Genomic DNA, 27,585 nt, shown 5'->3' with positions numbered 1-27,585 from the left:
TGCATCTTATCAGCAGAAATAAAATTTAAGCATGAAAAGTATTTGTTATGCAGACAAACGGCCCCTGTGATTATTATATTGTTATATACTATATTTTTGTGGATTATTATTATACTGATGCAGCAATGCGGAAGCAGCATTTTACTGTTGTTAACACCAACATATACTTAAAATACGTTTCACTTATATGTGCCCAAGGCGGGGCTCATTTTAACTACGTTTGATTATATTTTATATTATCAATCTCAAGTCTAAGTCATCACACAAAATGTAGTGAAGTACAAAGTACAATATTTGAGTAGAAATATAAAGTAGCACAAGTGGAAAATACTGAGGTAGAGTACAAGTAACTCAGAATTGTACTTTACTCCAGCACTTGACATTTTCAACCATTGATTCTGAGATTTTCCTCAGCGAAGCTTTTACTGTGAAAGTTGCTACCGGAAGCTGTGTGTGCTTGCTTTATGGACCTTGACGTGCTGTGGGAGCGGAGCAGGGACGGGGACTGCGGTGATAAACAAACACACGCAGTGGAGTCGTTAGTATCTCGCCGAGCTCTGTTGCAGCGCTTCTGCAGCACCAGCCGACTTTCAGGAAAGCTGACCTTCACGAACCGAGCTGTGAAGTCCAAAACTGGGTTCACAGAATAAATAAATCCAGGACTTTATCTGAAAAACACCAGGGTTTTATCCCCGTCTCCCTCCTTCCCTCCCTCCCTCCCTCCTTCCCCCGGAGTCGGCTTATGTGACACATTAACGTCCCGGCAGCGACACGAGCGAAACATGACGGAGCTGAGGAAGCGAGGCGGAGGCGGAGGAGACCCTGACAGCACCGACAATATCAGCGACAAGGTAAAGTGCGCCGTAGCGAGTCAAAAGGTGCCAGTCTCCCGTTGGGACCTCGCCCTCAAAACAAGTTAGTCCGGTTGTTGTCAAACGCTGGCCAAGTAGCCAAGCTAGCTGGGTTGCCAGGTTAGCAGGGGAGCTAAGTAAGCTAGTTAGTTAGCTGCTGCTGGCTCCTGTAATCCCGCAACTACATCAACACAGTCACGCAAACAGCTCTGCGTGAAGAAATAACGACTTGTAGTTGGTGTGAGCTTCACGTCCTCATCAAGGCTGGGGACATTTCCACACTGTCGTGATGAAATAGACTCGTTAATGTCATCAGTCCGAAGCGTGTGTGACAGGTGCATGTTTAGCCTGAAAGTTGGGATTTGTTGAGTATTAGAGAAGATGAAAGGCTTGGAGGGCCTCTTGGTTTGTGTCAGACAGATGGGGTCTTGTGATATCCAAAATTGAATTTACAAGCCTTGAATAACCGTATTTTGCTGTCTTGTGTGTCTCTTTGCTGACTGATTTGAACTACTCTTATCAACAACAAGATCACCAAATACTTTTCTACCTGCATGTCTGCTGCAGTGACTGGTGGCAGGCATACCTTCCCATACAGTCAGTGAGTCAGTAATTTATTAAGAGAAATCAAAAGGGTTCAATCAATTCATCTGTTGGCAAGATTTTTAAAGGCAATTAGAGAAATCTTAAGTGGTACAAAGTGCACTTTTACTTTGTTTTCAAGTATTGACTGCGGTGCTAAAATAATTACCAACAATAACATTGACAGAGCTTGATGGTTCATTCATATTCTTGGTAACAGCAGGTGACAAATCTGCCATCCACTGAAGGCACACTCCAAGAAACGGCATCTATCCATAGACTCATGACGGGGAAATAGAAAGGATTCTTCATTCAGGATTGACAGTCGATGCTTAAACTATTATTTTGAGCATTTTCATCCACATTGGCTCAAAAGTCAAGCCTGGCAGTTTGTCCCTAATCTTGGAGACAGTGGGTCATTTTGATGATTGATTAACCAGTTGTGTCAGTTGTCAAGAAAAAATGCCTAACTCGGGCTGTCTTCAGCTTTTACCTGTGAGGACAACTGATTCTCTGAATATCTTTGGGTTTCCGAGCGTTGTACATACTGAACTAAGAAATCAGGAGATGTTTCCTTCCTCTTCCTCTTTTATTTTTTACTAGAGCTGCAACTAGAGTTTAAATTCTGGTCTGATGCCGTTACTAGAGCTCATTTTTCTTGATTTTTTTGTTGTTGTTGGGAGTGATGGTAGTGCTATGTGTAAGGTAACTGTTGTAGTGCAAAAAAATATATAAAAAAGCATTAAATTTAAATGTATTCAATCAGACTGTGGAATCTAAATCACACTTGGTAGCGATATTAAATCGGATCAGTCCCAATTGTAATTTTTAAAACTGACTGACAAATCTGTTAATCGAGGAAATAAATAGACTACTCAATAATGAAAATGATTGCAGTACCAACCTTAAAAGTAATAACAGTGCGCCTACAACTCAGCACTTTTCCAAACAACAGAAGATGGAGGAGTTACCTCAATTCACAGGTTAAATTGTTAATAGTCATTGTAAGCTGCAGTACCTGCAACCAATGGCAGATAGCAGATATAGCTACAGTTAACCCCGCCAAAATAAGATACTGACATTTGCTTTTTTTTATTTTCATTTTGAGGGTTAGTTTAATTATCACTTGAAGCAGCTTGAAAATGAGCAGTAACCCTTTGGCCAAGTCACTCTCGGCTCTTGACTGTGAAGGACACTGACTGTTTTTTGACAATTTATAGAGTAAACAATCTAACAATCGATGCAATTATCAAGAAGTTTGTTGCAGCTGGATGCACATTTGACGTTTCAGTCTCAAACTTCATTTCAGTATAGTCACAGTAATTTTCTTGATTCCAGCCTTTTTTGCATTTTGAATATCTCCATCTGTCTGTAAGCTGAGTGGTGCTTTACCTCTATCAGCTACCACACATTTATAGACAGCTTTATATCTCCTTATTCCCCAGAGTCTTCCCCTCAGTGGGACCGTTTCAAAGGTTAGACAGAGTTAACTCCACCCAACAACTCCGCTCAGGCATCCACCCACCGGTAATGTATGCACAGGTCTTTGAGCAATCCCACCCGGCCCACTGATTAACTGGCCTCATAGAGAAAGGAACTCGCTCACCGATACTCTGCATAATGTCTCTGAAACTGTGCCAAGGAGTTCAAAATGGCCCAGAAACTCTGCAGCCCTCCTTTAAATCATACTGTATATAAGTGCTGCTGCATGCCTGCTTCACACAAGGTCACGTTTGTCGACACAGTAACCTAAATTTCCATATCTCCCTAAGACCTGAAACGTCTTTGAATTTCAGTCCAAAACCCAAAGACACTCAGTTAACTATCATCGAAGATGAAGGAAAATAGAAAATATTCACATTTGAGGGGATGGTCCCAGTGAATTCTGACAGTTTTGCATAAAAATTACTTATTTGATTACTGATTTATCAATTTACAGAACTGTTTGTCTGTCTGTTGACTAATCAATCAAAATCATGACAAAATAATTGTCATGATTTAAAATAAAATAATTTATTTAGCATATTTGGTGCACTGAAATAATAAGTCAATTGATCAATTGATCAATCGACCAAAACTCAATCAGCAACAGTTTTGATAATTGATGCAAGTTATTTAGGAAGTCAAACAGTGACTGCTTTAAGCTTCTCAGATGGGAGGATTTGCTCTTTTCTTGGTCATTTCATAGTTTTATGAATATATTTAGTTAGCGAAAATAAACAAGCTTTAAAGTCGAACTTTGGATATGTGACAGACCAAAATATTAATGACATTATTGAAAGGCATCATGAGATGAAGAAAAACTATTGCTAGAAAATTGAAGTAGTTACACCCTGACTGAAGCCAGTCTTCACTGCTGTGATGTTTTCCAAACTCCAACTATCCATCCATTAGTGTCAGAGCTTGTGCCAAGTCTTGATCAACAGCTGATGTAAATCCTGTTAGGTATGTTTGGTGGCATCATGATGGTCCTCCTTGTGCAATATACACAACCAGGAGCCATCCAGCCTCTGACTGACAGTGTTTGGAGCTCAGTTCCCACTGAAGGCACTCAATCTAAAAACAGACCGACTCGAGGAACTGAAATATATCGATCATATGACATCTACATGTATTTACTCATGGTAACTGTTGACCAGCTGTGTGTGTGTTTGGTCATTCAGGACGATCGCAACACTTGACGTCTCATTAGTGTCCCAACTTGTTTGTCCTCATCTCCTCCAAAGTGCATTTTTGGTGAGCTGTGGTCCTCAGCTGTCCCAAGGAAGCCCTCTCTCTACTGTTAGCGAGCTTCCAGCTAACATCTATTCAGTTGCTTCATTGGCTATTCGGAGCTAATAAAAACAAAAAGTCAAAGTAGTCAAATAAGTAAATGATGTTTTGTTTCACTTTCTGTGAGAATGCGCCTTTAAAGGTGCAGCATGTAAGAAATGGCGACCTGTTGAATTCATACTCAAAACTTAATCAAAGCGTATCACTAGATTAACTGTTAACTGCTGCCAACTATGCTAGCTAGCTGCTGTAAGCTAGTCAGCCCAGTCAGCCCTTCAGCTAGCAGTCCTGACTGTGAGCTCAGAGGACCGGGGGACTGTTGGTGTTAACACCGCTAGCTCAGAAGCCTTGGACGGGCTTTGGCTAGCTGGTTAGCATGTTAACTTCAGTATATATCATAACATCAAAACTGTAATTCGATCACATTCTGTTGATAATTTCAGGCATTTTTTTTCAAGAAAATTTTTACATATTGCACCTTTAAACCCCCTGCTGTTGTTTTTGTTCTTTAATTTTGGATGATATGCTTCTCTTTGTTAACTTCTTCCCAAAGTCATGACACAAGTGATCCCTCCACACAACCTGACACGTTTATGGACTATTTTAATGCTTTGAGCATTTGAGAATGAGGTTATTTATATCTTCTTGTGTTTTATTAGGTTGGCAAATGGCCACTCAGCCACAAGATAAAGGATTCTTATATTTGTGGCTTTGAAGTGTGAGTTTACAAGCAATTTGGCAACTAGCATGTTGCCATTTGGAGGTCTCCCCTCTTGAAAGCACCCAGCTGGAGTCTTAAGTGAAAGCAGTTGAAAAAATTAGGATACACCAGCTACTGCGGGTGTCAGCTTCTGGCTTGGCTCCTGTTAAAGGATGCATTCACATCTAGCACATTTGAAGCATTTTTTTTGGAAACCTTGGTTACTCAAAGAGAAAACCAATGTTGTCCACGAGGGGTGAAAATAGTTAAGTCATGTGAGGAAGTGACCACAGAAGGAAAGAGTTTATGGCTAAAAGGAGATGGATAATGTCACTTGGTTGGTGACTCAAGGCCAGCACTTTCTCATGTTTGGAAAGCGAAGTACAGCTAAATTAGAAACACTTGTTTTGACTTCCTGCCACCAAAATCTCTAACCTGGCAGGATGACAAGGTGCCAAACCTCAGTCTTGTTGATTAGCTGCTTGTGAGTCCATGTTACTTTTGTTTACAATCCCTGACTGGCTTGTAATCACATGATATTAGCCCATTTTTACTACGTCACATGTTGTGATTCAGACCACGGGAAACAAACTAGGGGTGATCCACCCCAAGAAACCAAAATAATAATGTTGAGCAACACTGGATGTGCACTGCTGTCCACTCCCAAATCGTTGTGTCTGACAAACCAAGCTGTATCTCCTCTTTTTCTTCTGAAAGCATTTATGATCTGCAAACTGTCAGAGAGTGAGAAATAAAACCATCAATCAAATAATGGCTAATGAAACTTTGGTTTCCTGTGTCAGCTTCTTTGATATGTTCTTAGTAAGAAGCAGCTTTTCAGGACAGAGCTGACAGGGTTTACACCGGGATGAGTCAGCCCTATCTGTGTCTTGTTCGGGAGGTTAAAGGATCAGTTTGTTGTGTCACACACCGTGCAGCAACACCCCAGAAGATCATGTTCACATGAGGCACACTATCTTTAGTAAGAGTAAAAAAAGAGGCTCTTATACAGCTACACGCTCCCATATAATCACCCCCTCCCTGTTTGTTTTCTCCAAGGCCAATATTTACTTTCATTAATTAGCGAGCCACGCATACAGACATATATACCCAGCAGAGTGTGTTCGACTCACATTATGATCCAATGCTCTTCACACCACTGCTCTCCCTTCATGGTCCTGCATACTGTTGCCCAGGCAGTTAGCTGCTGCTCAAGACTCCACATGACAGATGACCTTGGTGGGCTGTCTGCTGGCCGGCTGGCCGTCAGAAGCCTCCAGCAGTAGTACCAGTGGTGGTGGCAGTGGCAGCAGGCCGTTTAACGCTCTGCTGCTTACAGCTTCCTACTGCACAGCCCTATTTAGAAATGTCTTTGGACAGCAGAGGAGGCTTTACTCCAGATAACCTAGTTTTTTCATGATTTTCAACCTGATAATTTATATTAATTATGATGATCTCCTGACTTTTAATGTAGACCCAGCAAGAGGTCAGAATCTACATACCTCTAAACCTGATGACTGGAGGCCTTCAGTTTTCTCTGCACTTGGCAATTAACTTGAAAACCAAACAGAATTGCTTTTTCATTGTCAATTGATTACTCAGTCTGGCATCATGTGTTTTCTGTTTGGAAGTGTGGTTCTTCTTCACTGAGATGTTTTTTCTGTTTCGATTAGAGAAAATTAGTGATGCAAGATTTAAAACAGACTGTATAACTACATGTGTCATATTTGTGCTTGTCAGCAATTCTGTGGGCATTTTTCTTCATACATTTTTCTGACTTAGACACAGGAGGATGACATCCCCATTCTTAATCCTCCTGACAAAGCTGGTATAAACATTGGTTTGTAAAACAGCTGTTAATTAGCACAACACCAGACGTATGCCAGCTATCATGGTATATTCTAAGTGTTCGCAGTTTGCCATGCTAAATGTTGCCAAGCTAACTTTTAAAAAATTTTACATGCAAAACAGTAGTAGGCTACATTACATGCAAGTTTTTGGCCAAGTAGATGTGAACACATACAACGAATTGGTTGGGATGCTAACATGCTAACATTGGCTTCTAGGTCAAATAGCCAAGGCAAGGTAAAGTTGAGGCTGACAGTGTTAAAAGTTGAAATGACAAAGTGAAAGTCTGAGCTGGACAGGCACTGTTCTCCACCTTTTTTCATCCACCCAACAATACTGATTTCTATTTCAGTCCCACGTAGCCATCTTTGTGCCTACAGACTGTTTTATCGTCTGCAAAATGTCTCTTTTTCTTTGTGCAGCAGTTGGGTTGAAAAATGCTGCTGAAAGCTGAATGTTGCTGCTAGCAGCAGTGCTACTTCAGGTCAATGCTCGTTGGTGATTATCCTATTAAGCCCTTGTAGGTGATCCTTTCCCCTGTGACCAGAGCCAGACACTGCTGGTGCTGCCTGCTGGTCTGGACCTCACAGGTGTGTGTGTCTTGTTTGTTGTCGCTTTATTTTCCTCCTCTGCTATTGAGCCTTCCAGGCTAAATTAGAGCTCTCTCAAGTGAGATGAGATTAGGACTGTGGTTCCCTGCACCTTTGATTTCTCTTGGTCAAGGTGAATGCCCATACACTTGGTGACTGGTTGCATCACAGCTGAAGGCACCACTTTTGTGAGGTTAAGGATTCATTCAGAAATTTGTAGCCACGTTTTTGGTGGGACTGATGAAATTGTCGACTGTATTACCAGTTGAGGCTGCTTCAGAGAACCTGCTGCATTGTAAAATTACAATACGAGTGGTGGTGTTGAACAAGTTTATATTTTTGTCTGTGTACTGCACCAAAAATATGTTATTTTGCTATCCAAAAGCAGAACTGAGTCACCACAGTAGGGCGTATTAAACTTGTGCTTCAGGCTGCACTGTAATGTTTGTGTGCTGTTATTGTCAGTCATCCTCTTGGCATTCTGGGATAGACATGCACGAAATCAAACACACATGCTTATATTACACAACAGAACAGGAAGCAGCTCTTTATCTGCAGGGCACAGTAGCATGACTAGTTAATCTACTAACTCTGAAATGGTCTGTCTTTATATTATTAGTTCTGCCATAATGAAAGGCAAAGGGCAAAGTTTCATCTGACTTGTTCCATTTCTGCTGCAAACATTTTTGATCCTCATTTTAAATCAATGATCATTTTAGTTTGTTACAATCCTCTATTAAAGGCGAGTCATCATTTTTGTTTCCACTCTGTGGGGAATTGTTATCTTGTTATAACTGGGGATGTATTTTGAGATTAGTTAACTGTGCATATTGGTCTTTATCACTCTCGAAAAACAATCTAGGTATCAGTCCGAAAATGTTTTGTTGTTGTTGTTTTTTAAAGAATAGTTGAAGAATATTAACTTAGCTCTGATATATTAATTCTTGATAAAGAATTACCTGTTCTTACTGTACAAAGAGCTGAGGTCTTGCTCCAGAAAGGGCCAGCTGTAGTTCTTCTCTTCTCTTTCTTCTGGGCTGTCAAAGGCTGTCTTTGTGTGGAGCTGAAGCTGCTCATTACCTATCCTCTGACCTGATTTCCTTTACACACAAAGGTGATGGCGGAGGTGGTCCGAGCTACAAGGACAGTTATACTGCTTCTGTTTTGCTGTCTCCTTACATGCACATAGTATAGAAAGTCAATTTTTTGGCTGCTTAATTTCATGCGCTGCTAGCAATGTTTTCATTTTGTATTTACTCGTTACATGTACTCAGGACTTGTTTGACCCCATAGCATAACTTGGATTGTTGCGGCACACATTTGCAGCATTGTTTGAAGTGTTTGATTGTGAAGTATTTGCACAGCGGTAAGCATACCTTACTGAATACACAAAAGATTAACAGTGTTTGACAGTTTAATTAACAAGCTTGAGTACATTCCCAGATTAGGCTGTAATACTGTAGCTCTGCATGTAACACATTTGTGTGTATGGATTAATGTGCTGACCAAAGCTCAGGAATGTTTAACACCAATTGAACTGTCGACCAACTGTATGAAACCAGAGTGAGAAAGCACCGTTAGCCACCAGTCAGTGGCAGATTTAAGTTTTCTGTCTGCCAGTTTATCAGCTATCAAGTTATCATGGTAGCTGTGTTGTTGGTAAACAATTACAATAATAATAGAAGTAGAATAATGAAAATAGCTGCTGCCGTCAAGTGATACCTGCATGTATTAGCCAACCTTCCCATCAGAGCCTGACAGTGACTGTCCTGATTGAGGATTTTGCAGCACAAATTGTTGTGTAAAATTGGTTCAAGCAATCCAGAGCCTTGTATTAACTTTTTTTGATTAAAAATTGATGCAATCTGTACTACACAATAAGCCATTAGTTTTCAGTATGTTAATTTCTTACTCTTTGCTTTTTCCCAACTTTGAAATTTAACAAAAATGTTTGCATTATTTGGTCTTCATTATAAAAGAAAATGGTTCCAGATCCCACGGTGAACTGTTTTGTCTGACCAACGGTGGTAAACCCAGAGATATCTACTTTAAAATGATATGAAATTAAATTCTCACATATTAGGAGAAAATTAGGAGAATTTGCATGTTCTGTTTCATGATGAGCGGAGTGAAAACAGTTGTTCAATCATATTTATGTGTAGCTGTAGCTGTGTAGCAAATTCAACAGCATCGATTTTGTGTGTGGTGTTCACTGTGTGCCACAAAAAAAAAAAAACTGGGGAACTACTGGTCCCAGTGCAGTCTTCCCCATTTCCCTTTTTCAGTCAAGATGTGATGTTACACAGCAGATAGGACCCTGTAGCTCTCCACAGTCTCCTCATTAAAACCTGAGTAGAAATCTTCAATTACACCTCTTCTCTCCTGAACTCCCAACATAAACTCAAGTGACCCCCTCTGGCTCAACCTCAGCCTACTCCCACTTTCAGCACTTTTCCACTTAATTACAGCGTCTGACCGAGATCAGAGGCCGTATTTCTAAATGAAAAGCTCTCTGATTTAACCCTGATGCCCCCACTGACCGTATTTAGCAACGTTTGAGTAAAAGGAACCATTAAAGGGAAAAAATGTCCAGGAGCATCAGCGAGCCTCTCAAGTGCAAAAGGAAAACAATTGGTGTATGAGCTCGGGAGGAATTTCACTTGGTTGTAAAAATAGCCTCTTTTGGGCAGGAGAAGCGTCTCCACTCGCTGCTTTGTTACATGATAGACCATTACTGGTGCTAACTTAAGAACAAAAGTGTTGGCCTTATCTTCTAGCATGTCACTGTGCTTACTTATTAATGATGTCAGAGTGTCCATGTCCAAGCTAATGCTAAATCTGAAAATGCTTCATGTTTTCTCAGTTTTGGCCCTCCGTCGTCACTGAGTCAGCATTTGTCAAACCCAAAGTGCTGATTTATGACTTTCATAAATATGGCAGATGTTCTCCTGCTTAGCAGCAGCAAAAAAGATGCCAAAGTTCTGTTGTCTCAACATCTTGCTGACTGTGATTGTTTATATTGGGCTATCATATAGCCAATCAAGGTTATTTTTTTATGCCAAGGGATCTTTTTTGTAAATTAATTTAATTTGCAATGGTAATTTTAGATATCAGAAATCAAGAAAATGTGTACATATTTTTGTAACTATTTTTGGGACTGGTCTATGACCAGCAGCTTATTTACATTTTCTCCCCATTATTGTTTTTACTTTTTGTTATCAGACGCATTCGCTGAGCTGTAATTACTGTATTGCTAGCAGAGGACCTTGTTTACAGTAAATTCTGGTGGAGCAGAAACACAGCAACATTCAGGTGTGTTGGACACAAACAGATCCATGTGGAAATCTTTTATTTATTTTAGGTTAAATGAAACTTAAAGTTACGCAAGCTGTGTTGTACACAATAAATGACTGATCTTAAATTATGCCATTCTATGTCACACACTATGTCACATGCTGTATGTTGCCAGCACATAGTAGAAACAGAGCACACATAGAGACTGTGTGTGTGTTGACTGGGATTAAATCCAGATTAAAGATTCATTAACCCTAATAAAGATGTTTGCCTCCTGGGCAGCAGCCTGTTAACCTGTTGACACCAGGTTTAGACTTTCAGCTCAGTCAGGCTGAGCCAGTAATCCTTCAGCTTCCTGATCACATTGGAATCAAACTCTCTCCTTTTGTGGACTTTTTGAGTATTATTCGTGTGCGTTGAAATATGATGAAAGTGTGGAATATTTATGTTTACTTTAAGATATAGGTCACTAGATAAGCATCAAACATCAAGATATATTTGGGAAGATGTGGGAGTATGTCTTATAAATTATTCTGAACATATTGTATAAGCAGTAAAGTCACGCTGACATCAAATGATGATAACTAAATTTAGAAATAAAAGAACCAGCTGTGTAACCTCAGCCTTCACACCCTCATCTCCTCATCTTACAGATATTATGTTGGGTTAAAGTCTCTGACAGTCGTCTGGTTTTGAATCGCTGGAGGCCGTCTCTGGTGCAAAATAGGACATTTGTTACACACAAAAACAAACACACGCAGACATCCACATTCGCTTGCAGACCTACTTGAGTCCCAGCCAACCTCAGAGGACACATGCACCAGTTCTGTAGTGTCCTCCTCTCCCAGGTGAGAGACTAAACTCTGGCCTAAATAAAGCGCCATCTGCCGAGCCCTGTGTGACTCCTCACATCAGTCTTGACTATACTGTATTTGACTACCTCAACATTTACTTGTCGTTTGCATCTGAGAAGCGCTCACAGTGTTCATCCTTTCTCTTTATAGGACGATGCAGCATCATATGCTTCTGTTATCACCTTGTGCACACTGCCCCGCTGTCTGTCTGTCTGGCTGGCTGTGTTTTCTACACAGTGATTGCTCACTATCTCAAGTCTCAGTATTTGAATATCTGGGTGCGTCTGTGCTTGTCCCTGCAGGAGGGTGATGGTGATGACAGGCTGGGCCTGCAAGGCGACGTGGAAGGAGAATGTGACGGTGACTCCAAAGCAGACACTCCAGATGTTCCTCTCTCCACAGCAGACAACACTCCACAGTACCTGAACAAAGCTCTGGAGGGCCTGCCGCCCAGGTACAGTACACTCTGCTTAAACGCAGATACTCACAAGAGATGGATGCCAACAGCTGTTCGTTCTTGAAGTGCACCCTGGTGTAGTCACTGCTTAGAGATTTCACAGGAATTACTCTGTGGCCTGATTCTGCCACTCTGCTGTGTGGTGTGATGATGGTACAAGGATCTAACATTTAGCACTTACGTAGATATTCTCAGAGGAGTCCATTTTGGCTGAACTGGCTTTGTCCAAGTTGGTATCAAGCCAGTAAAAACAGTGGCCCACTGCTGAACTGTATCTCATCATTTCTATGTTCAAACAAATAGCTTCAAATGAGATTAAGTGTATTCATTACAGATGAATTTTTAACAAAATGGCAGAGTAAATCACTCATCCAGACTTTAACAAAGATTGTATTTGCATGCATGTGTCAGCTATGAGATTGTGCTATTTTTATAGCCAGAAACCCTAAAAGAAGGAGGAGAAGTGTGAAATCTTAGATTACAAGTAGGTCAAAAAAAGCAAACTTCACAAGCTCAGTGCTCAAAGTCTTAATTTTACAGAAATGAAAAAACAGGGTCTAATTTTACAAACCTTTAACCAAAGAAGCTTGAGGTTCAAATGTATGACGGCCATAATTTTGCTGTTACAAGCAGTTTTCCCTACATTGTTCATGAAAAGACCCTGACAGAGTGATTGATCATCTCTCCCCTATGCATGTAGGTTAATTGGACCAGAAATAGACTGGAACCTGCAGACATGTTTGAACAAGGTCTTATTAATGCAGTTGGTAGTTAATTTACAGCGTACCAGAGTTCAGAAAAAATCTGTCCGTACAGTTTCTCTGCATTTGATCAGCGACTGCTGATAATTTTGTTCACTAAATCTTTTTTGTTCAGAATCACAGGATTGTATATTCATGTTTCTGACATTTAACCAACAATCTCAATTCAGATCAGATCAGAATAAACTGAATCTGCAACAGATCAGTAAGTAGCAGAAATACTGAAGCAAAGTACCTCAAAATTGTACATAAGTACAGTGCTTGAGTAAATTGTAGTTGGTTACATTCCATCACTGGTTATTCTCGACTTTGAAAGTAAGATTATTATATTTGTTCCAATATTTGGTTATTGGTCTCCTGGATTACTAATAATCTGTATCATTATCAGCCCTGAAAAAAAAACATATCTGTCAACCCCTACTTGTTACGCTAAAGTGTATGATCTTTGGGAACTCTGTCTACAACACATTCTTAACTATTTGGGCCCACTTGTTAATTCGACAAATATACGTATATCTGTTTGTTCCAGTGAGGTGTATATTTGCATATAGAGTCGGAAGTTGTCTACTTGTGAATGGATCACCAAGTATGCCCAGCCTCAATAAGGCATGTTAAGTTCCCATGTGGTGGTTAGGATTGTTTATAGATTTTAAGATAAACCCATCAGTGGGGTTGGCAAAGGAAAAAATAATCCAGTTTCCCTGAATTGACACACCTGCGATAAGTCACTGAACCATCACACGTTGATATATTCAAGTATTTCTTATGCACTTGAATGTGAAGTGCTGTTGTGCATCTGTTGTGCGAACTGTTGTTGTTACTCATGCAAATAGTATTTTGTTTGGTGGGATTTTATGTCATGACCTTTTAAAGATGCTCAAAAACATGTACTGCTTTATCCTATTTTTAAAGTAACCAGGAAAAGAATGATATTTTGGTGTGACATTGACAGCAAGTAGCTTTTATTAAGGAAAACTTGGCTTGGAGATATCTGCTTTTATGCACACAAAGCCTCTGGAAAAGCCTCGCCAGTTCCATCATACTTTCATGTCTGTGCTTAATGGGGACTAATCTCCATCTTCATAACCTTACATAGCATAGTTAGAAAGAGAAAGTTGAAATAAACACAACAAAGTAAAGTGTGTGAAACGCATTAAAGGCTGGAGTTAAAGCTTTACACAAACATTCATTAGTCATTAAAATAACTGTTATTGCACAGTTTACATTCTTGTGGAGTGGGAACGCTTCTTGCCAATACTTCAGGACCGTTACACTTGTCAATCTGTGCCAGTACAAGTCAGCAGCACCACAAATGAACGAGACCCTGTTTGATATACAGATGAGAAGTGGTGGGTGTGACCAATGAGTGACGACCAGGTCACAGGGCTTAAAGGCTCATGGGGAGGGAAGCACTAATCCCTGCAGGCTCGAGTGCCATAGGAGCCGGTGTGCTGCAGAGAGACCTGGGGATGAACAGACTGCAGAGAGAGGGAGAAAGGGGGATGGGGGAAAAGGAAGGAGAAAGGGAAGAAAAGGAAATCAGAGGAAGGAAGAAGAGAGAGATAAAGAGAGATGAGGAAGATGTACTAGAGATGAGGAGCAGCAGATGAACAAAAGAGCAAAATGACACCAGAGGATGAATAGATAGTCTTGAAGGTGAAGACAGGAGGAAAGGAGGTAGTTGTAACGACAGAAAGTGAGTGATGGCGGGATGGAGTCAGAGAGATAGAGATAGAGAGAGAGCCCACAGTGCCTAGTGGAAGCAGCAGCAGCTTTTTTTTCATGATGCAGCTGTTTTTCTTCTCCATTCATACAGCAGGCACCAGGCACTCTGCCCTGCTTGGCTCCTGTGCAGCTTTTCGCTGTCTCCTCTCTTTTGTTTTGCTCCCAGGCAGCAGGCAGTGCAGCAGTGTGCCTCACAGCAACACGCGCTGCATGATGTGTTGTGAAAAACACTCTGAGGACGAGGCCTCATTCCATATTTTTAGGCATGCTAGTGTGAAGGCACAGGTAGTACTGGTTTAGTTATGTTTTCAGGATTTATTACCGTTAAGCCTTCTGGCTATACCAGCTCCTAAAGGGCCAAATATGTGCTGACCTTGATTGCCAAAAAATGTACTCACTCAGTGTATCGCATCGTTGGGCCAGTCCACACTGGACCACCCGAGTCGTCTTGTCATGTTTGAGTCCATTTTGGTTAACGCTGTCTCTAATCTGTAGCACATCCACTTGTGTCCATATCTGTTCTGTCTCATCTGTAGTCGGCCTCGACACTGGCATAAGACTGTCCTTTTTAAGGTTGACAACCAATCAAAATGACAACTTGTAACTATGACACCAGCAGCATGGAAAAAGGCCTGACAGCCTACATGTTGATCACTCCAAGTCCAGACAGAAATGTTTCAACAATTATAATTAATTGAATGAGTTACCATAAAAGTTTGTGCAAATAGTCATTGTTCCTAGAGGATGAATCCTAGCTATTTGCTTGATCCCCTTTTTCTCCGGTGCCATCACCAGGTCAAGGTTTTCACCTAACTTGTGAAATATCTTAACTTTATGAGATGGATCAGCTCCATTTTTATGGTGGCCATAAGAGCTGCGATGATTAGTTAATCAATTGATTAGTCCATCAAAAGACAATTCATTTGGATCGTTTCAGACAGTTTTCAAGCAAAAATGTCTGTTTTGCTGGTTCCAGTTTTTTAAATGAAAGGATTTGCTGCCTCTCTCTGTCATTGATGACAAATAATGAAGAGTCTTTGGGTTTAGGACCATTTATTGGACAGAGGAAGCAATTTAAAGATGTCACTTAACATTCTGCACAATTTTTTGACACTTTTGGACTAAATAATTAATTGATGAATTGTGAAAATAATCAGCAGATTAATCAATAATCAAAAAATAATTGTAATTGGCTCCCTCTTTGTTATCACACACTTGTCAACTGATAAAAATAAGCACATCAGCCCTGTAAATTCAAAAGCTCCGCTAGTCATGATCTACTGTTTTAATTTCTTGGCTCTAATGTTGAATTTTATGCTGTCCATGTTTTATAACTTGAAATATAGAAATCAAATCAAGTATCTGTGTCATAGTGTTGTCACAATACTGGAATTTCCAACTTACATATGCCTGAAAGATGATATTGATATCAGATAACATGGGAAAAGGTTGAAAGGTTAACATTAAGGACATAAATGTATTTTTATTTAAGGATAAATATAACAAGCTTTAATACAGCATTTGAGATAAATTATTTCTGACCATAGCCAGAAGACTGTGAGAAAGTGGGCTTATGTGGACACTGCAGCAGTGTATGTCAGCTCGCTCTCAGAGAGAAGAGAAAGTGAGAAAGCACAGCTGGTATCAGTGTAGATACTGTGGAAAATAAGTATTGATACAGTTTCAAATACTCAGCATTGATATTTTTTGATATCTTACACAACTGTACCATGTTCACTTTCTACTCTCTTTTTTTAAAAATGAAAACTCAAATGAAGCTTAAATGAATTAATCAAACATTCATGTAATTTTAAGGTAGTAAAGTCGATTTCTATTCTCCACAGATGGAAGAATTACTGGATACGGGGGGTTCTGTCTTTAGCCATGATTTCAGGCTTTTTCCTCATCATCTATATGGGACCTATCGCTCTAATATTAGTGGTAAGTGCATCTGTCCTATTTTTTATTTAAAGCTTTGCAAATACACTAGTGTCAGCACTGACCCTTCTGTTTGTTTCTCAGGCCTGAGCTCATTCATGTCTTATTTCTGCTCTTTCCCATCATCTGATGTAGGTTATGACCGTCCAAATCAAGTGTTTCCAAGAAATCATTACCATCGGCTACAGAGTTTACCATTCCTATGAACTGCCCTGGTTCAGGACACTAAGCTGGTAAGGAGAATGGATTTCACAGTGAACAACAGATATATTATAGATCTATTATGAACACAGAATGGTTTAAGAGCTGGTCTCTAATAACCGCATGAATGTATAATACATGGCATTTTATGTGTATCTGAAAAAGCAGGGAGGTGCCTCTTCTGCACAAATGACATTAAAAGGTTCATCGCCTTGTGAGAGAGTCTGCAGGGAGGGGTTTCTCTTCTGCCTGCAGCTCGTCCCTCTCACTCTCTTTTTAGACAAAATTGCCAAATATGTGGAATAAGTACCTAACAACACTCAAACAGCAGTGATACTATTTCTAACTCTGTAACTTTGCAGCACTTGGTGGTGCTTCGAGCTCCAGTGTTTCTCCGCTGTTAGAAGAGCAATACTACAGAACTTTAACTTTAATATATGCTGAAATGTCACTGTAGCAGTGTGTTTTAGGTGAGAGTGTTTTTTTTCAGTACTCAAGTGGTGCAGTAATTTGACCATTGTTTTGTTCAGAGATGCGTCAACAGGACAGCACATGTTTCAGGAATCAGAAAAGAATCAAATCTGCACCAATCCCGCTGGTCAAAGTGATTTCAGAATGTAGAATATTTGTATTTCGAAAAGGAAAATATTTTTAGGAAGTTTCAATTTTGCAGAAAATTCTGGAAGATATTCGTCCTTTATTTTTATTTTTTTTAGCTTCTTTTTGATAAATAAAAAGCAAACTATACAGAAACTCAGGTACCATTTCACCACAGGTAAAACAAAATTTAAATGATACTTAGTCCTATTTTTACATCTCGACCACAGTTGCCTGCTAAAAAAAAACCGCCATGCCACCAGAGTGCTGCGTCTATATATTAATTCCAATCTGTCTTCACGGTGTAATGTAATGCAAGAAGATTCAAAATACAAAACAGGCCGAGTTTCTCTTTTAAAAGTAGCTCTTAGTGATTTCTTCTGGCAGCCTCGCTCCATTTAACTCTATTGTTCCTTCAGTAAAACGCTGACTCAAGCCAGCTTCGTCTGCAGGTAGTGGCTGAATATGCAACACCTACCTACCGCCTGAGTTCGCTCTTATTTCTACTTCTCCAGTGTTTTTGTTAACACGTCACCTTTGCATACACACCCACACACCCACAGTATGTCACAGCAGCACTCAGTGCAGCCAGGAGCAAAGATCACTGCCATGTTGGAAGCAAATGAAGGCTAATTGAAACTTGCCCCTTTCACCAAGGCCACCCGTCATAACAACACACAAGCATGCACATGCACATGCGCGTGCGCACACACACACACACACACACACACACACACACACACATCTGGTCAATGTACAGCAAGAAAGTACACACACATTCTTTCATACATTAACACATTTTAGACTGAAGTGAACACAGCTGACAACAAGGCTCCATGCCAAGAGGCACTCAAACTAACTGAAGAATAAACAAAAGCTAATTCCTTTTTTGTTTTGTTTTGTTTAGGTACTTCCTGATTTGTGTCAACTACTTCTTCTATGGTGAAACTTTAGCAGATTACTTTGGGGCTCTGGTGCAGAGAGAGGAACCTCTGCAGTTCCTGGCTCGCTATCACCGCTTCATCTCCTTCGCTTTGTACCTTGCAGGTGGGTCCCGCCTTCAAGACAATACAACTGCTGTATCTCGCAAAACACACACACTCTTTGCCACCCCCCCGCTTCTGCTCACGATTTCTTTAGAGGCGGATCAGATTTCACCAGACACAGCCTGTGTGTATGGTAGAGTTAAGTTACAAATAACATTACTGGGGAGAAAATAGAGCAAAAAGAGACTTAAAGACCTCAGGGAAACCGTATGAACTCTTGAGTTTACAAACTGATTTACAACAACATGAGCTCCTCTTTTTCTCTGGAACTTTGATTCACTGATAGGATATTTTATTGCTCTGGTAAATTGCAGCCGGATGTGTCATAAAGCCACAACATTGAGCTGTTGCCTGTATCAAGCTACTTGTTGCTAATGATACTGTGAGTTGCATATATTTAACATTGATGCTGATTAAGTTCAACAACCACCATAGTGTTTTAAATTTTCTGTCACACACTAAGTTTCAATTCATGTCAGTACACAATAGATCACCTAACATGAATTTGAAAGTTACTTGAGATAATCCAACTCTGACAGGCATTTTCCTGAAGAATTCAAAGTAGCATCATCATTCTGCTTTTGAAATCGGGTCAACATCAACACCTAGAAAAAACAATGCCAAGGACGAGCAACCCTTGCAAACCGTCATCTGAGACAGAACAGTGATTTTAAAGCTAACAGAAGCGTAGAATTAGAATAAAGTAATAAGTTACTTAAATAAGTACAGTTGAAAATGAAACGGAAAGAGAGGCAGGAGCAACCAAAGTCCAATCTGCCACCTGGAACTATCCCAAAAGCAGAAGAACATTAAAAGCCAAGATTGAACTTAAAAGAGTCCAAAAATAGATCAACAGAACAAAGAGCATCATTCTCGACCTCGAGGGATAGAGCCGACAAACTAGAAATTGCAGTACAGAACTGCCAAAGATATGACTTAGGTCATGATGTCTGATATTATTTTAACATGTTTTGCTCAGTCGTGATTGTTTGATAACCAAAACGGTTGCTTATGTTATATGTTATTGTTAAATAAGAAAAGATTTGCTGATATATCGTTATCAGATTATTTTATTTCTCAGTGTCAAAATCAGTATCGGCCAAAGTATCGTTTGCTTTTATTTTAGTCAGTCTGTCAGTGTTGTCATTGCATGGTGATGCACTGAACACATGTCAAACCAGTTTTCACTTTCAGCTGCATTAATACAGAATTATTATTTTTTATTAACTTTGATCAAATTAAAAGCAGGCATGCAACAATGTTCACTATGATTGATCGCTTAATTCAAACGACATATAAAACCCTAAAATTTCCTGAAAACATTGTTGTCAAATGTAAAGTATTTCTCTTTAAAGGGGCACTATGTAGTTGTATAGAAGAAATTCAAACTCAGAAATGTAATATTTACAATATTAATGAGGAAAAAAAGGTCCCCAGAACACTGTTTGAAGCTAGAAAGGTGGCAGGGTCCGCCTAATATAAACAAAGTAAAACAGTATGAGATTGTGTTGTCCTTTAAGGTCAGTTTGTTTATTCAGTTTATTCAGACATGAAAACAAAGAGAGTTTGTTTATTTAGTTTGTGTAGGCATAAAACATCAGTCAATGAAGATCTTTCTCTTCTGATTAAAGTGTCTTCCCCAAAACTACATAGTGCTCCTTCAACATTAAATAATCACAATTTATGAGTCAATTTTGGCAGTGCTAACAGTTTATGCAAACAACATAATAACTGTCATCGCATTTTAATTTAAATGTTCTGAAATCCTGATTCTCATCATTATAAAAAGCTGATTGAGGAAATATGTTTTAAGGGCCTTTTATCATGTGTTAGATCAAAATTAACATAAGTATATGTAACTTTGTGGATAATATGATATGATATGATGCCTATGGACCCTTAATTATTCATATATCAAATGCAGAAGTGTTGAATATAAACACACAGATCATACTGTATCAGTAGCTGTCAAATTTTTACTAGCTGCTGTTGTAACAATAGCTTTCTGTCTGCTGATCTCTTAGTGGTTAATCGTCAGCGCAGTGAACACATTTCTTCCTGAGCGTTGCTGACTTCGTTGTCTTTCAGTTGACCCAGCCAGGCGTCGGCGGCAGTTTTAAGCCCCAAGGACATTTTGAAGTAGACAGCATCTTCTCCATCTGTTGGCAGTAACGGCTCCCCTGAGAGCCCTCCCAGGTTTATGTTGACAAACCTGACACAGGAGCTTTCAGCCGTCACCTCTCCTCTATTCAGATTCATGCGCCTGATTTAAAGTCAGAATCATCAAAGAATAAAATACCCCTAGACGTTTGTGTTTAAGAAAGAATTGTTCAGTCACAGGCATGCTTCACACACCTCCCCATACAGTGTACAGTAAATCAGTTGTTATATGTGATATGTGTTTTTTTAATCTACCATTTACTTTTCCAACTCGGAGTAAAAACTGACAGCATGTTGTCTACTCTTTCACAGGTTTCTGCATGTTTGTGCTGAGTTTAGTGAAGAAACATTACCGCCTGCAGTTTTATATGGTGTGTATAAGCCAAGTAACCCTCTCCTCCTCCTCCTCGTCCTCCTTGTCTTCCTCGTCCTCCTCGTTCTCCTCTCTACTTCAACACTAACCTCACTGCTCCACCTCCTCCACCGCTTCTTCCTTCTTGTTTTGTTCCTTTGACAAGGTTTCAGAAACATCTTATAGTATTGCCATTGTAGAAGTCTTTTTGGACATGAGACATTTTTCTCATGTTTTTTTTAGCTCTAAATGCTTTACCTTCATGTTGTACTGTTTTACTCACAGATTAGCTGTCCACATTAAAGTGAGATCCTGGATAAATGCAGGACTTCTGCAATGGCTTCAGCATTATTTCACTTCACATTTGTTGTTTTTCTGCCATCTGTGGGCACCTTTATGCACAGCAAAACATCATGGCCCAAACTAACTTTATTAGTATCTTTCATTAGCATTTATTGTTGGTTTAAATTTAAAAGGATGTATTGAATTGTTGGATTTTTATCTCTTATTCAGTTATTTTAAGTGTCATGAGTGTATATTTTTTAAGGGTCCAGGCCCCAAAACACCATTAGATTCCTACAACTACATTATCGTGAACCAAAAAGTTCAAAGGGAGCTAAGTCTGTAGAGTAATAGAGTTACTGTTTGGGTTTATTATGTTGCTGTGTTGTGGTTTACTTAAAGTTTAATCATTGTGGCGCATGTATCTTCTTCAACATTCTTCCCGTTATGTTTGACAAAGCTATTCCACCTGCTGTCTGCTCTTCACACACCATCACCTCTTTGCCTTGATGTTTTTGACATGTGTATCATCTCACTCTGCAGTGTGGTTTTGTCGGTGTCATTCACCTCGTCTGTCTGTTCGTTATGATTCCACTGTTTTCTGACGCGAGCCAACTTCTGAGCAGGCGTGGCTACATTCCAGTGCAGTGACGCTGTGGTGTTTGTGCTTGTGTTTGCCATTCCAGTTTGCTTGGACCCATGTGACCCTGTTGATTGTGGTAACTCAGTCCCACCTTGTCATTCAGAACCTGTTTGAAGGGATGATCTGGTAAGCAGGACGCAGTCAGACCGTAGGAAACCTGCCTTGTTCTCACTGACTATGTGTCGTCACAAGTGTGTTCTCACTGTTTTGGTGCTCTTCATGTAGGCTTGTAGGTTTGGATAATGCTACAGAAAGTTACCCGAGGCAGTTAATTTAAAAGTCCCAAGTAGTGTATAGAAATTTAGCATTTATTATTTTAATTAAAGGGGCACTATGTGGTTTTGGAGAAGAAACTGAAAATCAGAATCAGTATTTTAATATTTAGAATATTACTGAGGTAACTCAGAAATATTAATTTTTTTCCATAACTGAATCAACAATCTGTTCTCAAAAAATCAGTCAGTGATGATCTTTCTCTTCTTAGTAAAATCCCTTCCCCAAAACTACATAGTGCACCTTTAAATGTTTACGTGATGTATTAAACTAGATTTATAATAGTTCTCTCTTTATTTTCACAATTTTTGTAACATGCTGCCACGTTAGATTACCACACAAGTTATTCTTCCCTGCTGCAGTGGCAATTCATAGCAGAGCAAACACAGTTAAAGGCAGAATTAATCAGATTTTGATGTAATATTGTGGAAATTCCTTCCTCCAGGTTCATTGTCCCCATCTCCATTGTGATCTGTAATGACATTATGGCCTACTTGTTTGGATTCTTCTTCGGGAGGACTCCACTGATCAAGGTATATCATACACTCTTATGTTGTTCTTATTTTAGGGATTTGCATTACATTTAGTGGCTTTGCTGTCTATGAGAGGTGCAAAAGTAGAGAGAATTTCCATTAACAGATCAGCATCACTACAAGAAACCAGCAGTAGAGTTTCTCTGTCTTGACGATTACGAAAATACACAAAAAATAAAGTGTAAGAATTTTTAATCAGTTTATATGGTTTAAACAGTGAGAGTGCTCAGTGATGGTTTTGCAAACTGAAGATACACATGGCCCGTAAAAGGAAAAACCAGGTGAATCTGGGCCGCATGCCGATGCAGGTGTTCCCGCCCCTGTGATCATTAAAACAGCTTTACGGATAGATTGAGAAGCACTTCAAACTCTTTGAAAGTGAACAATTGAGATACTTTTTCTTGTAATCTTCCTCAAGTGTACTTAGCATCACTGGGTCAAACTTCACAAGATTAAACTCAGGGTAAGAGCATGAAAAATAATTTTGACAAGGCTGTACATCTATCCACACAGAGCCATTCAGTAACACAGAGCTGAGGTTTATTTTAAATCACATGTAGTTCGTAATGAGGCTGATGTCATGCTGATGTGAAAGACGGCCTCTGTTTCTGTCTCTGCCCCTCCCCGCAGCTCTCCCCTAAGAAGACCTGGGAGGGATTCATCGGCGGGTTCTTCTCCACTGTGGTCTTTGGCTTTATCGTGAGTTCACTTAATCTGTTTTTCACTCACATGGTCTACTCACAGTTTCCAAGAACCCAAAGCTAGGCAATTTGTTTATTTATAATGTGTATTTTTGTCTAGAATCCTGCCGCTAGACACATTTTTAGAAAAGAATGAGACATCTTGATTGTGGTTGATTATCTGCTAAAATTCTTTTATAGATAAGAAACAGCCATTGCCCAAATTTATGAGTTGTTTGGATTGTGACATGGGTAGCAGTTTCCCAACAAGCTCCCTAACTGCCAGACAGTGCTTTCACAACAGTCCATCACATGTTATGTAGCTATGTCAAATATTCTTTGATGCCATTGGAAATTAGATTTTTGTAATATAATTACACACTGAACAGGACAGAGAATCATTTTTGCAGCATCTCCACATATACTGACCTCTTTGACTCAGTAATTGATGTTTATCAACATTTATCTGGTTGACATTTTCAAGTTTGTACATGTGAAGGTTGCACAAAATCATGATCCTTACTTACTGATTTAATGTCATACTGAAGTAACACAGAGTTAGAAGCTGATCTTTCCTTTCTGTTTTGTTTACCACTCAGCTGGCCTACCTCCTGTCTCGGTTCCAGTACTGTGTTTGTCCTGTGGGCTTCAACAGTGAGACCAACGGGTTTACAGTTGAATGTGAGCCTTCTGACATCTTTGTGATGCAGGAGTACACTCTACCTGCTGTGCTACAAAACACACTGAAATGGGTAAGACGTCCTTTTTAATCCTTTTATTTATAATCGTTTGTATCACATAAGACCCTTCAAAATGTTCAAAATGTTTTAAATTAAGTATTTCACTATTGTAAACATTTAGTATATGAATCTTTTTTCCAGATGGCAGCAGGCACTATTTATTATTTCAGTATTTAACATACTGAATCCTAATCTATTTTACCATTATTTAGATTATTTCTCTCGTGTAAATATTTGGGTGTTTGGGCTTTTTGCTGTTAATCAAATCACATTTCAACATTTGTCCCATGTTTTCTGGTCTGTGTTTTAGAAAACGGTGAACCTGTATCCGTTCCAGATCCACAGCATCTTCCTCTCGTCCTTCGCGTCTCTCATCGGGCCTTTCGGTGGCTTCTTCGCAAGCGGCTTCAAGCGAGCCTTCAAAATAAAAGTAAAAGAACATCTTAGTTCCTCCCTCATTTTGTCTTTTTAATTTGTGAGTTACTTTTTCTTCAGCAGGGGTATATCTTACTTGTTTACCTTGCTCGATGTATCATTTTATTGTTTCAGCATCTTGCACCAGGCACAGTGTTTTTTATTTCTTATTTCCATTTTCACAAATTAGTAGCTAACTTCTCTGCAATCTGTACCTCAAGTTTCTGCCATTACTTGCTCACAGACAGAGATCAGTTTAAGGGAGGAGGGAGGAAAATTTGAATACTGCAGAAACTGGTTGGACCACTTCAGCTGTAGTGAAGAGCAGAGATTTTACCTAAAGTGACAGGTAGCTCAGCAGTGCCTTGCGTAATCCCTGACACAGCAGCACACATTCATTACTGCACGCTGTGGAGATAAAGTGCAGCCTGCTACTGTCAACCGCTGAGCAGCACCACTGCTCTCACTGGGGTCTCAGCTCCCTGCTGTGAAAAGTCTTCACTCAGACAACTGAGCTAGTTAATGTTTGTGTAGGCAGTGCTTCTGCATTTTGTTCACTGCCTTTGTAGCACATCTTTACCTAGTGACACCATATGTGTGTGGCAGGTGATCTTTATCAAACTGCAGCATTGAAACACCAGAGCAGCTCCAAAAAATGAATTATTTAAAAAAAATCAGGCTCAATCATAGTCAGATAACCCGGTCAATCCCCGGTTCAGCAGGTACCTGGGTTCTGGTATGTTCTTGGTATGACACCCTGTTCTCTCCTCTTCTTCAGGACTTTGCCAACACCATCCCCGGCCACGGTGGCATCATGGATCGATTCGACTGTCAGTACCTGATGGCCACCTTCACACACGTCTATATAGCCAGCTTCATCAGGTAAGAAGAGGAATGACGGCTCCTTACAGTCCCTTAAAGTTTGTTAAATGTTCAACAGTTCTCAAAGAGCTTCAGATAGCTGTGAAACCAAAAGAACTCAAACAAAACACATTTTAGAAAAGAGTGGACATTTGCAAATGTGTATTTATAGTTTCTGGTGTTTTAATTTCTCTTATAATTAAATAATTTAGATAATTTCTCTTGCTGATAAGAGATAAGTAGTCCACTGGATACTATGTATGATGAGGATTCTGTTCTCCACGTAAAAAATATTTAAACACAAATAAACTTGAGTACGCAGGAACCTGAGGAGAAATTTCACCGACCTTATACAAACAGGAGTATGCATGTACATCCAACCAAAAAAGGGCAGGTGCCGAGTCGAAATGAGCAAAACAAGAAATAAACTAATAAACTGCTCTCACCCTGCAGTGCTCCAATAATGACTTACTTAACGCACCAACGTAGTGACGTTTCATGCAACAAACTCGATCGACTGCGGTGACAAGGGGTCATGTGACCAATAGAGAAAATCAAAGGCGACCCTGAACTACTTTTTGGTAACTTTGCTTGCTTGGGTAAAGTTACTTGCATTAAAGAAAAAGTTAATCAGTGAAGAAGCGCATTACACAACTGTCAGGAAAATGAGTAAAAAACTTTCCAGTAAAGGGAAAAACGCAGTAAAGCTCGCTAATCAACCCATCAAGTCTATTGAATTGAAGTGTGATTCGAACAATGCAAAAATGTTTAAATGTAATAAGAATGATTACTAGAGAAACAAACTTGCAGCAAGTTAACATCCCTCCAAAATATGACATTATACCCTCCGTGAATATATAAAATCTAGTTGATCAAAGTTTAAAACATTCTTCCTCCTGTATGTCCGTCATCTGTCATAAAACAGCATCAGTAATTCTTAGATAACATCGTAACAGCTCACACAGCCAGTAGTCAGCAGTAAACATGCAAGCAGGTTATTTCAGTAGCAGTAGTGCTAGCTCAGCTACGCTCATCTGCATTGTGACCCTCGCCTTTCAGTTCCCTTTTATGTAGCAGTCTCAGTCGCTTCAGGGACCTAAAGGTACAGAAAGAGCAGTAGAGAGTTTCTGTTTTACTTCCTGGTTTGTTGATGTTGTCTTAGAGGCTGTGTTTCTCTTTGCTGTGTTTGTTTTTCCAGTTTCTCAAATGTATTTGTAAGATGAGGCAGCTTGTTTAACTTTTTCTTTTTTTACGCATTCCATTGTGGTCACATTTCTAATTATTGTCTTGCAGGGGACCGAACCCAAGCAAGGTGCTACAGCAGCTGTTGATGCTTCAGCCTGAACAACAGCTCAGCATTTTCCACACTCTGCACTCCCACCTGAGAGAGAGGGACATGCTGCCCCCCGCCGCTGACCAGGCTGAATGAAACACTGTCGGCCTCTTAGGGTGATGACTGGAGCGTGCGTGCGTGTGTGTGTGATGGCTTTGAAAGTTTGTGTAAGCATGTACACACACATACACAGGCTGGATGGCGTGTGATCCCAGGCCTCTCGCAGAGCTTTCATCATCATCCTGCCGACTTCCAACCAGCTCAAAATCATGACTTTCAACCTGAGGTGACTCTCCAGACTACGTGGATTAACCTTGTAGTAAAACAACAAAAACAAAAAAACACAGACAATACCAACAACAACAACAAAAAAATAGGTGGCTTTGTTGCTTTGCACATCAACTTACAGTTACAGACTGAAGATAAAATGTCTCATCGAACAAAACGGACTCTAAAGCACATGGCTTTCTCAGCGCAGGCGGATGGCGGATGTGCAGTTTCCATGTGGATGGCAAATATTGCACTGACTTAAGCTGAACAAATGGATTTAAGAAGCTTTTACCAGCATAAACTGGGCCCAAAGTGTTGGGCACGTGGACCTGAGCTACAGCAAACAGACTGTTGAGACTTATCTTTCTGGGGTTTGGGTGTGGGTGCAGTAATGACGGAGCAGGGTTCTCAAAAATACTCTAGTCACTGTTTTATAGACTACGCTCTATTTATTGGTCCTAACCTCACGGCATAACTAAACATGTAGCATGTGCGCAAGTCCTGTCGTGGGCTACTGCTAAACTAAGCCATGTTTGTTCTCCTCTTCCACAGTGTGAACTTTTAGCTTTTAGTTTTCTGTCTAAATCGAAATAACTCGCACAATTCAAGTCAATAAGTATTGACTGTAGGCATGTTAACGCAGAAACTAGAGCATCAGCACTCAAGTTACCATATTGTACATAAATATACTGGAAATATGTAGCTGAGCAAATACCTAATAAATACTATAATTACTTGTGTGACCTACTGGGAGGAAATAAAAACACTTTTAAGCTACGAGAAATGATATGCAAAAAAAAAAAAAAAAAAAAAAGATTTAACTCAGTT

The 27,585-nt window shown here is 39.8% G+C and overlaps 1 protein-coding gene across 1 annotated transcript; it reads left to right on the top strand.

Moving 5' to 3' along the window:
* Positions 1–518: 518 nt before the first annotated feature.
* Positions 519–27,547, top strand: cds1 (CDP-diacylglycerol synthase (phosphatidate cytidylyltransferase) 1). The gene is made up of 13 exons (XM_073466310.1): positions 519–851; positions 11,794–11,945; positions 16,279–16,375; positions 16,508–16,605; positions 18,078–18,217; positions 20,689–20,747; positions 21,697–21,779; positions 22,372–22,459; positions 23,090–23,158; positions 23,739–23,891; positions 24,190–24,309; positions 25,072–25,175; positions 26,448–27,547. The coding sequence occupies exons 1-13, from the start codon at positions 783–785 to the stop codon at positions 26,581–26,583; spliced, it is 1,368 nt and encodes a 455-aa protein (XP_073322411.1). The 5' UTR covers positions 519–782; the 3' UTR covers positions 26,584–27,547.
* The last annotated feature ends 38 nt before the right edge of the window (positions 27,548–27,585 follow it).

Source organism: Pagrus major, chromosome 5 (genome assembly GCF_040436345.1).
Source record: "Pagrus major chromosome 5, Pma_NU_1.0".
NCBI classification, from domain to species: Eukaryota; Metazoa; Chordata; class Actinopteri; order Spariformes; family Sparidae; genus Pagrus; species Pagrus major.
Note: the sequence above shows the minus strand (reverse complement) of the source record. Positions and strands in the feature narration are given on the sequence as shown.